At 47.0% G+C, this 11,736-nt stretch overlaps 1 protein-coding gene across 1 annotated transcript; it reads right to left on the bottom strand.

Annotated features, from left to right (window-relative positions):
* Positions 1-4,044: 4,044 nt before the first annotated feature.
* Positions 4,045-11,510, bottom strand: LOC133771359 (procathepsin L-like). The gene is made up of 6 exons (XM_062207110.1): positions 11,424-11,510; positions 11,006-11,128; positions 10,758-10,904; positions 10,369-10,593; positions 9,740-9,902; positions 4,045-4,079 (listed from the first exon to the last, which is right to left on the bottom strand). Exons 1-6 carry the CDS (start codon positions 11,508-11,510, stop codon positions 4,045-4,047), a joined length of 780 nt encoding a protein of 259 aa, XP_062063094.1.
* Positions 11,511-11,736: the final 226 nt, after the last annotated feature.

Genomic DNA, 11,736 nt, shown 5'->3' with positions numbered 1-11,736 from the left:
GAACCCTAAGTGAGTGAACCATGGAAATGGTGGTGTTGAGAAAGCAGCAGCCAAATCCGCTGAACCCCACGCAGGACAGCAGCAACATACTGCGAACCCCCGGGTGTAGATCCAGACGTCGCTCTGTGTCAGTGTAAAAGGCTGCAAATAAAAACCCACCTGGGAAAAGAGCAACTGTGATTTGTCTTCTGTCATGAACCTTGGCAAAGGGGGTTGCAGCTCTGTCAGCCAGAGAAATACCCAGGTTTCCACTTGAGAGAGTGGAGTGCATAGGTCAGTTGAGAATTTGTCTTGGTTGAAATTTGAACCTAGTGTCTTATCCTATAGTGATTCATTTGTATATCTTTTTTGAACAAGAATTTCTGTGTAGGTACATGGACATAGAAGCCTAAAGATTGTGTAGTGACATATTGACAAATTCAGAGGTATTTTTAAAAAATGTTTGCTTATTTAATTTGAAAGGCAGGGAGAGGGAGAGAGACAAAGAGAGATCTCACATCTGCTGGTTCAACCCCCGATGCCCAGACAGCTGAGCCAGGCTGAAGCCAGGAGTCTGGAACTCAATTCAAGTCTCCTGCGGTTATCGGGAACTCAAGTCCTTGAACAACCAACTGCTGCTCTCCAGGCCATGCGTTAGCAGGAAGCTGGATTAGATGTAGACCTGGGACTCAGATCTGGGGACTCCAACCTGGGATGCAGGTAGATTAAGTACAGCAGTAGCTTAAGTGCCTCAGCATAAGCCTGCCCCCGGGAGTATTAGAAACAAGGATAAATCCCAGTAAACTTTAACCCAGAAATTCAATAACAATTCAACATTAGGAAACCTATTAGAGCCATTCATTAGATTAAGGAAAAGGGTCACATGGTGAGGGGAGTTTGTGGGGGATGGTGGATTGGCTAGGAGAAGCCAAAGCAGAGAGCAAACCTTTCCTTTCCTGCTTTAGCTTTCTTTGGGCAGGGTGGTTTGCACAGCCCGAAGGCATATTTCCACTTGGGTGTATTTGTGCACTCAACGTTGCTCCTCAATGCACTGTGAGTGGTCAATGTAGCAAAATTATAATGCCCTATTGAAACGTAAGAAACAAAGATATTATTTTTCTAGGGATAATTCTGATTCCAACCAATGGGCTCTTCATACTTTATTAGATATTTCATTTATATCCCAAAGATTCCAGCTGAAATATGCACTTCAAAATATGTCACGGAGGGACAGGCATTGTGGTGCAGCAGGGTAAGCCACAGCTTGGGACACTTGCATGCCATATCAGAGTGCTGGTTCAAGTCTACAGCCATACCACGCCTGATCTCATCTGATCTCAGAAGCGAAGCAGGGTCAGGCCTGGTTAGTACTTGGATGGGAGAGTGGGGATTCAAATCCTGGCTATTCTACTTCTGATCCAGCTTCCAGCTAATGCACTCGGGAAGGCAGGGGATGGTGGCCAAGTACTTGGGCCCCTGCCACCCAAATGGGAACGAAGATGGAATTTCTGGCTCCTGGCTTTGGCCTGGACCAACTCCAGGTGTTGCAGGCATTTGGGAATTTAAATCATGGGATGGAATCCCTTGGTCTCTCTCTCTCTCTCTCTCTCTCTCCTTCTCTCTCTCTCTCTCTGTATCACTCTTTCAAATAAATAAATAAATAAATAAATAAAATAAGTCTATCTTAAATGCCTTATGAATACTTTGATTTGGTGAGTCTGTGGCATGTAGTGTCAGAAGAGTTGTAGGAAACAGAGCTAAGTAACACCTTCCCTCGTGGGGTATGAGCCTCTGAAGAAGGTGCAAATAGGCTCAGGGAAAGATCCATTGCCATGCATATGCATTCTTTTTTTAAAGATTTATTTATTTACTTGAAAGTCAGGGTTACACAGAAAAGAGAGGCAGAGAGAGAGAGAGAGAGAGAGAGAGAGAGAGAGAGAGAGAAGAGAGAAAGTCTTCCATCCGCTGGTTCACTCCCCAGATAGCTGCAGCAGATCCGAAGCCAGGAGCCAAGAGCTTCTTCTGGGTCTCCCACGTGGGTGCAGGGACCCAAGGACTTGGGCCATCTTCCACTGCTTTCCCAGGCCACAGCAGAGAGCTGGATCGGAAGTGGAGCAGCCGGGACTCTAACCGGTGCCCATATGGGATGCTGGCAGTGCAGGCGGTGGCTTCACCTGCTACGCCACAGCGCAGGCCCCTCACACGCATTCTTAAATGCTAAAGCTCTTCTGGGCGGGTGTCTGCACTCCACAAAGAAGGTGAAAGGCCTGGACTCTCATTCCATTCTCAGAGACAATGCCATTCAAGGTGGGTGGAGCAAGATGGCGGTGGAGAAGGATGCATGTGGATAGCACCTGAGCGCTAAGGTGGCGGATCTCAGTGCCTAGTGTTAGTAAGGAAGCAGAAAGGGAAGGGTTGCTCACGTCACGCCTTTCCCAGCTCCCCGTCAGGGAGGCAGAGGGAGCAAAGTCCATTCCCTGGACTTGAATACCACCACCAGCAGCACGTGGCCCTCACCTCCTCGGCTCTCCTCCCGCGGCCCCGGTTCCCGGGACTGACAGCCACTCTCTGCTGAGACCCTCTCTGCCTCTCCGCCTCTTCTCACCACCGCCACTCTGGCTGGGGTCTGTCTCCCTTCTTCCTGGAAGCCCTCCCTGATCCCCACACTATCTCTGATGGCCCCACCCCTTGGTGTTGATGACCAGTGCACACAGCTGGTGCTGCCTAACTCCAGCTCTGTCACGCGCAGGTCCCCACCCACGGAATGGATTCCACTCAGGAAACTACTGAATGTACCTGCTACCATGGCGGGTAGCATCAGTACAAAGCCCAGATCATTTTACTCCAGATGGGACATGTGTTACTGAGTCAAAAAGTTTGAGATTGGAACACCTGCTGCTGAGGGCCATACAGAGCGTCCTGTGTGACCATCAGAGGGACACAGAGGCTGCTGTGGGCTGGGACCCCAGCCCCATGTTCCACTTCACTCCCTCCTCAGGGATGATGGAGTCTAATATCTAAACATTTCCACCTGCTCCTCACATTTCATTGAATGGGAATGTGACTTAAAAACACACGATGACCTCTGCACTGCTTTAGTCTACAGAATATGGGAAGCTTTTCCATTGGAAAAAAAAATAATATCTTCAAGGATGAGTTAAGCTAGGTTTCATATGGCCACAGACCCTCGGTTCTGGTCCCTCCCCTGTCTCCCACCCTCTCAGGCCACAGCAGTGGGTCTGAAGCCAGACTCAAAGTCAAGACTTTGTCCCTTACCCAGCCTCGGGTGCCCTGGGGCCCTGCCCGTCCTCCACTGCAAAGTGGCCTTGGGGCCTCCACCCGCAGCTGGGGCTGGGGCTGGGGCTCTGGACCAGGCCTCCCAGGGGCTGCCGGGGACTGGCCTGGACTGCAGAAGTGACCGTGACCTCTCAGGCCCTTTTCCAGGAAAGAAATCACGTGTGTGTCTAACAAGCAAGGCTGCTCTTCCCTGAAACCATTCCCTTTGTCCTTAGAGATCACTTGTGAGGTTTACAAGGACTGGGAGTGACAGAGGCACAGGCAGGGACATGGATCTGCACGTTTGTAGCCAGAAGAGCCGGCAGGCGCCCCCTCTTTCTCCCCGTGCACCACTGCCACGTTCAGTTCTGTCTGGGGAGCCCCGTTATGGGTTTGACTGCCCAAGAAATCGATGAACACAGAAAGAGCACCCACGGCTACATTTGAAATTAAATTTTATTGAAAAAAGGTAAAACTATACATCGTCTCAAATAAAAATCCAAAAGTCATTAGGTGGGTCAATAATACACCGCTGATTCCAGCAGTCACTAAAGCAGCTGAAGGATTTCGCTAGAGTAAAATTGTCATGCATGCGCACCACAACTGGGATCGTCAGTGATCCATGTGCTGTGTCGGTGCAGCCAGGGCCGGTGGATGTGAAGCCGAAGTTCCTGCTGTGGCTCCGCTGGCCTCAGTCCAATCCTTCCTCAGCGCCGTCCATCGACTCACACAGTGGGTAGCTGGCTGCCGTGGCGATTCCGCAGTGGTTGTTCCGGTCTTTGGCCATCTTCATGTAGCCCCCCATGCCCCAGTCTTTACCCCAGCTGAAAGAAGAGCAGGTGTGTCATTTTATCCAAGACCTCTCCCTCCAGGAAGCAGCAAAAAAAAAAAAAAAAAAAAAAAAAAAAAAAAAAAAAAAGTGCACGTTTACCTTTACCTTTATTAGTATTTTTTTTAAAAAGCTAATACTAAGGCCGGCGCCGTGGCTCAACAGGCGCTAATCCTCTGCCTTGCGGCGCCGGCACACCGGGTTCTAGTCCCGGTCGGGGCACCGGATTCTGTCCCGGTTGCCCCTCTTCCAGGCCAGCTCTCTGCTGTGGCCAGGGAGTGCAGTGGAGGATGGCCCAAGTGCTTGGGCCCTGCACCCGCATGGGAGACCAGGAGAAGCACCTGGCTCCTGCCATCAGATCAGCGCGGTGCGCCGGCCGCAGCGCACTACCGCGGCGGCCATTGGAGGGTGAACCAATGGCAAAAAGGAAGACCTTTCTCTCTGTCTCTCTCTCACTGTCCACTCTGCCTGTCAAAAAAAAAAAAAGCTAATACTAAATAGTGTTCCAGCAAAACACTGAATCAGCCAGCAGAGGCCAACATTCTCATTTAGCCTTTCTGTTAATTGTTGAATTTAAATCTGAACATAATTTGTATTCCTGTCCCCCAATGACTTTCCACAGAACTGCATTATCAAGGAAAAAAAGGAAACCTTGGGAGCCAGATAGGTTTTTTTTTAGATCTATTTTATTTATTTGAAAGACAGCTACAAAGAGAGAGAGGTAGAGCCAGAGAGAGAGAGAGAGGCCTTCCATTGGCTGGTTCACTCCCCAAATGACCACAATGGCCAGAGCTGAGCCAATCCAAAGCTAGGAGCCAAGAGCCTCCTCCGGGTCTCCCATGTGGGGCCCAAGGACTTGGGCCATCATATACTGCCCTCCATAGCCCTCCACTGCCCTCTACTGCTAGGCCATAGCAGAGAGCTGAATTGGAGGTGGAGCAGCCGGGTCTCCAACTGGCGCCCATATGGGATGCTGGCGCCTCAGGCCAGGGCTTCAACCCACTGTGCCACAGCGGTGGCCCCAAGATAGGTTTTAAAATTAAGACAACTTTCAGGAATTTGAAATACAATGGTACAAATACACTTAACACCCCTCAGCAAGCTTGGTGGGATTTTTTTTTTTCTTAATTGGCATACAATGGTTATAAATATCTATAGGTTTACAGACTTATTCTCCATATATGTATACTATGTGTAATGATCAAATTAGAGAAATTAGCATTTACATAACCTCAGACATTTATCATTTCTTTGTGTGGTGAATACTGAAAATCCTCTTCTAGCTATTATGAAATATCCGGTACATTGCTAACCACATTCCCTCTACTGTGTTGCAGGACTAGAATTTACCCCCTTTTCTCTCATTTTGGTATTTTGGTACCTGTTATCCATCCATCTCACCCCCCTCTTAACCATCGCAGCTTCTGATGACAAATGTTGTGCTGTCTACCTCGATGAGATAAACTTCTTTAGCTCACATACTCATATGAGTGGAAGCATGTGGGGTCTGTCATTCTGTACCTGGCTTATTTTGCTTCTTAACACAGTGCTGTCCAGGCTCATCCATATTGCCACAAAGGACAGGATTTCATTTTTTATGGCTGAATAATATTCCATTGTACACACATGCCATGCTTTCTTTATCCACTCATCTGTTGACAGACATCTAGGTTGGTTCCATATCTTGATTATTGTGAAAAGTGCTACAACAAACATGAGGGTGCACATCTCTCTCCCACACCTTTCCTGTGTGTATATATCCAGTGAGGGGATTGCTGACTTAGGTGGTAGTTCTAATTTGCTGAAAACCTTCATACTAGGACCTGGCACTGTGGCATAGCAAGTAAAGCCACTGCCTGCAGTGCCGGCATCCCATATGGATGCTAGTTCGAATCCCAGCTGCTCCTAATCCAATCCAGCTTGGGCCAATGCAGCCATTTGGGGGAGTGAACCAGCAGATGGAAGACCCCCACCCCCCGCCTCTGCCTCTCTGTAACTCTGCCTTTCAAATAGATAAATAGAAAAAGAAAAGAAAACTTTCATACTGTTTTCCATAATAGTGTCACTAATTTTAAAAAAAAATTTTAAAGATTTATTTGAAAGTCAGAGTTACACAGAGAGAGGAGATGCAGAGAGAGAGAGAGAGAGGGAGAGAGAGAGAGGTCTTACATCCAAGGGTTCACTTCTCAATTGGCCACAACAGCCAGAGCTGTGCCGATCCGAAGCCAGGAGTCAGGATCTTCTTCTAGGCCTCCCAAGCAGGTGCAGGGGCCTAAGGACTTGGACCATCTTCTACTGCTTTCCCAGGCCATAGCAGAGAGCTGGATTAGAAGTGGAGCAACCAGGACAGGAACCAGTGCTCATATGGGATACTGGCACTGCAGGCGGTGGCTTTACCTGTTATGCCACAGTGCTAGCCCCTTGTTACTTAGACTTTTGAGTTCTTATCAAAAAATTTTTGCCTATACCAATGTGAAGTGTTTTCCTTAGATTTTCTTTTTGTTGATTCCTAGTTTCAGATCTTACCTTTAGACCTATGATCCATTTTGAGTGGACTTTTGTATATGGTGAGAGAGACCTAGTTTTATTCTTCTGCATATGTCTATATGGTTTCTCCAGTACCACTTATTGAAGAGGTTATACTTTCTCCAATGTATGTCCTTGGTGTCTTTGTCAAAAATAAATTGGCTGGGGCTGGCACTGTGGCATAGCAGGTTGGACCTCCACCTGCAGTACTGGTATCCCATATGGGCTCCAGTTCAAGTCCGGGCTGCTCCACTTCCCATCCAGCTCTCTGCTATGGCCTGGGAAAGCAGTAGAAGATGGCCCAAGTCCTTGGGTCCCTGCAACCATATGGGAGACCCACAAGAAGCTCCTGGCTCCTGGCTTCGGATCAGCTCAACTCCAGCCATTGCTGCCATCTAGGGAATGAACTGGCCCATGAAGATCTCTCTCTATGCCTCTGTCTCACTGTAACTCTGCCTTTCAAATAAATAAATAAATCTTTAAAAAATAAATTAAAAAATAAATTGGCTGGGATTGGTGTTTGGCACTGTGGTTAAGGTGCTGGTTGGGATGCCTGCATCCCGTGGGTTAAGAGTGCCTGGGTTCAAACCTTGGCTCTGCTTTTTATTCCAGGTTTCTGCTAATGTATATCCTGGGAGGTAGCCAGGGATGGTTCAAGTGCTTGGGTTTCTGCCACCTACATGAGAAACTTAGACTGAGTTCCAGGCTCGTGGCTTTGACCTGGCCCAGCCCTGGCTGTTGCAAGCATTTGGGGAGTAAACCACCTTTGTTTTTTTGGCTGATTGGGTCATTTCAAATCACCTGTCTTCAAGTTTAGAAATTCTTTTGCTTGATCTAGTCTGTTATTTAAGTTTTCAACTTGATTTTTTATTTCATTTGTTGAATTCTCTAACTAAAGGTCGGTTTGTAATATCTACCTCTGTTTTTTCATTCAGATCAAGAAATATTTTCCTGACTTTGTTAAATTGTCTGTATATGTTCTCTTGTATCTCACTGATTTCTTCAATATTTTTAATTCCTTTTCAAGAATTTAGCAGATTTTCTTTTATTTGTTGCCTGCTATGGAAAGTTGTTGTGCTCCTTTGAAGGTGTCGTGTTACCCTGCTTTTTCATGTAGCTGGTGGAAGATTTGTCTGCATGAACTATAATGGGTGGTTTTTATACCAAGTCATCCTACCAGGGATGGGACCCAGGGTGTCAGTTGGGTGGCGTACATGGCCTTTAGTCCTGTGTGAGTGCAACTGTGAATTCTCTAGGTAGCTTCTTCACCAGAAATCAACACCAGTGATGTGTCTGTGGGCCTCAGTGCCTGAGAGGCAGGGCTTTGTGGGGGTGGTTGGTCAACTGGGGTACAAGCTTCCTGAAGGCAGGATGGATTAAGCACAGAAGTGGGTCTCCTGTCTATGGTGCAGGCTGTACATGGACGTGGTTTTAAGATGGCACCTTGCAGCAGCAGCCTGGGTGGGCAGGGCCAGGATCTTGTGAAGCAATGCACCAGTGTGAACTACCTGGAAGTTGAGGGCCATAGCCTTCTCCAGCAGCAAAGACTTCAGGTGTCTACGCCATTAATGAGGGCTGCTGGGGGCTTCCCTCTTATATTTGCCTGCTGTGAGAAGTTCCTCTTGGTTCCAAGCTGCCCCCAACTGGTGAGACTGGGTAGTAGATGCAAGCTGCTGTTTCTTTACAAGGCCATCTTGAGTCTCTGCATTCCCACTCCATCCAGTGCTCTCTCTCAAATACTCCAGTTGAATACTCCTTGTTTATTTTTTTAAAAAATAGATTTATTTGTTTGGAAGGCAGAGTGACAGAATAGGGAGTGGGGAGGGAGAGAAAGAGAGAAACTTCTATTCACTAGTTTACATTCCAAATGGGCACAACAGCCAGGACTGGTCTAGGCTGAAACCAAGACCAGGAGCTCCATCCAGGTCTCCCACGTGAGTGACAGGGGCCAAGCACTTGGGACATCTTCTGCTGCTTTCCCAGCTGCCTTAGTAGGAAGCTGGATCAGAAGCAGAGTAGCCAGGACTCGAACTAGTACTCTCATATAGGATATAGGCATTCACAACTATATAGGAGTTCACAACTCCAGCCCGTTTTTATCCTTTCTTTCAATCATTTTTCCATGAGAGGGAAGCACATCAGGCCGCTCTTGTCAATTATCTTGCTGGTGTCAATCCTGTAACAGTATCTTAATGTGTATAATCAAACATCAATATAATCACACATTAAGTGGATAAAGACTTCTGGAATTTCAGAAGTGTGCTTAAGGGTTTGTGGACCAATTTCCAAATACTGATTGCAAAGAAGAATTCCATTTTAAATGTCAGTTGTGAGTGTTTTTGACATTTTGTACCTGTTCTTGATCAGCCAGTATTTATTGCTTTTTGATTCTGCTTCTTCAAAGCCATAGCCAACCACCAGAACAGCGTGATTGACGTTTTCGCTGCTGCATTTTGGATCATAATAAATGCCTGTAGGAGTAAAGTGAATACTGGGGTGACAGAAGCCCACACGGTCACCCACAGAAATGAACCCACAGAATAATAACTCACAGTAAGGAGCCCACATAACCACCCACAGTATCTCTAAATTCAGTGAAATGACATAAAGTCTAAATAAGATGTAGAAATAGGATCATTTTTGTCAAGGTTAAGGGTTTAACATCACAACCTAAAATCAGCAGAATTGTATCTATTAGCATAATCCCACTTGTAAGCAACTTGCCAAGACCACCCTGTGGAACTCGGTAACTCTACTGGTAAGGTGTCCACCCAAAGAAACACCAACAGGACTCAAGATTGCTTAAGTCAAGTGGTTCTTTCCAGTTTTCATAAGAGAATTAAAAATCTTTGGGAAAACTTGAAAATTCCAGCAACTGGAGTAAAGTTAAGTATATTATACATTCCCAGACCTTTTGGAAAGGCCTCTGATGTACTTAGTATCATGAAGATACGCAGGTCAAATGGAACTTCCGGTTTATATATTGTATGTACAGAATGAACAGTTGCTTTTTAATTCAGACTCCTAATAGCTACACTGAATTCTACATGAAAAGAGTCAGGCATGCTGGTTTGTCACACCGGTTTTCCAGGGCTTTTGCCTGAAAGTTCTACAAAGACAGATGCTTACCTCCTTCGTAGAACAGGAAGGACTCAGGTGTCGTAGCAATACCCACGGAGACAGGTCCGACCGTTGCCACTGCCTCCATCAGGGCCTTCTCATCCTTAGAGATGTCCACAAAGCCAGTGACATTGGCCGCAGAAAACCTGGGATTGTATTTACAGGATCCTTTCTTAAAGGAAAGGGGGAAGAGACTTGATTACTACCAGCTACCTCCCGGTGACTTCGGGTTCTTGACTACACAACTCAGCACTTTGCAGCTAAATTATCTCCAAGTAAACCTCCTTCAAAGAATCCCAGGGAATGAAATAATGGTTGGCTGGCTTGAAAGTGAAAGCTTCGTTGCTCTCTCCTCCTAGGTCTGTCTATCTGTCCAGAAGAAACTTTCACTATGGAGAAGCACACGTCAGGTGCGGAACTGTACACGTGTTCTCCATGCAGCATGCAACACCTGTGTGTTAACCAACTAATCAGAGAACTGCGCAAAGGCTGACGGTCTATGACACTTCTGCTAGTTTGCAGGGATAGATCTCACCACCTAAAATGGGAAAGCCGAGACGGGTGTCTGTTATCTCTGAAAGCACTCCATTTTCCATCAGCAAAGTTGGAATGATAATGGTATAAGGGAGTCCACGTACCCTTTGTTCATACGGATAGGATTCTTCTGAGTCCAAGCCTCTGTTGTCCTTAACATACTGGAAGGCGTAGTCCATGAGGCCACCGCTGCAGCCCTGGTTGCCCTGAGGCCAGGAGCAGTCCATGAGGTTCTGCTCGCTCAGGGACACGAGCCGGCCAGTCTTCCGGAACATCTGCCCCTCGAGGGCTCCAGTGGCACTGAAAGCCCATGAAGAACCACACAATTCCTGAAAACGCAAGCATCTGTCATCTACCAAACAGATAGCATGACGTTTGTTACGTCGGCCAGTGTATTTGAACTGTATGTTGCTCTACAACTAGCAAAGCAGTGAGATGGATCCCTTTTTGGCTTTCCTGGGAGGTGGAAGGTCTGGCTCCCGCCCTGTCATACCTGATTCTTCACAGGAGTCACATAGCCTCTCTCTCTCCAATCCAAAAACGCAGGGATCTTAAATAGGAGGGAATTATGGAATTCTTCCCCCTTTTTGTGATTCTGGTTTTCAAAGCCGTTCATCATCAGCCTGAATTCTTCATTGGTCTTCAAGGAACGGGAAACAAAATGTTGAAAAAGGGAGAGGTTACTTTGGTCAAGAGTCAGGGAGAGGAGGTGCGGGGTCACGGGATCCGCAACACACTCACCATGTCGCCGTAGGTGTTCATCGCCATGGTGAAGCCATGTTTCCCTTGGCTGTACTCCCTGTTGTGTTTTTCAATCATTTTCATGTTCTTCTCCCACACGGCTCTCCTCCATTCTTCTTCTGTCTAGAGGCAAACACACAACGATGGCCGTTATTTCTACTTAACACCCAACCCGCTGTGACCAAACAGACATGCAGATAGGGATGGAAGAGAGACCACAGTCAGGGATGACTTTACACTTTTGGGAGCTGTTCTCCACGCTCAAACTCAACAGGGATGTCTGTCCATATCCTGCAGTAACCCTTAGGCACTGTCTTGGGAAAAGCTGATCTCTATAAGCTACTCTCTGGCCATAGACTCCCGGTAAGGAAGATCATCCTCTCCAGGGTCTCTCTGCACGGTTTCAAATGTTACCAACCACGCCATATCGTCTGTTGTGTGCTGCCAGCCACTGGCGCCATCGTGCATCTAAGCTGTGATCGGGTATTGGAGCAGTTGAGATCATTCCGGAGCAAAGAACCGCTAAGAAGAGTGGCAGGTGCATCGCTCAGAAATCTAGGAAGGGAAGAGAAGCGAGCGTCTGATTAGGTCATTCCTTCCAAAGAGTCTTCTCTCTCTCTTCTGCCTGATGACCACCATCATAGCAGAATAAAAACATTTAAATTATGTTTAGTATTTACCCAAGAACCGTGGAAGAGACTAGGAGAGTGGTTGGAGAAAAAGAGACCATA

The sequence above is a fragment of the Lepus europaeus genome, chromosome 12 (assembly GCF_033115175.1).
Source record: "Lepus europaeus isolate LE1 chromosome 12, mLepTim1.pri, whole genome shotgun sequence".
NCBI classification, from domain to species: domain Eukaryota; kingdom Metazoa; phylum Chordata; class Mammalia; order Lagomorpha; family Leporidae; genus Lepus; species Lepus europaeus.
The sequence above is the reverse complement of the archived record's forward strand: the minus strand, read 5'-3'. Positions and strand labels throughout refer to the sequence as shown.

Coding starts and splice junctions, on each gene's coding strand:
- LOC133771359 (XM_062207110.1), bottom strand. CDS start 11,510: ATGATCTCAACTGCTCCAATACCCGATCACAGCTTAGATGCACGATGG. Junction 10,594..10,757: donor TGACTCCTGTGAAGAATCAG/GTATGACAGGGC, acceptor TTGCGTTTTCAG/GAATTGTGTGGTTCTTCATG. Junction 4,080..9,739: donor CTTCCTGTTCTACGAAGGAG/GTAAGCATCTGT, acceptor CTCTTCTTTCAG/CTGGGGTAAAGACTGGGGCA.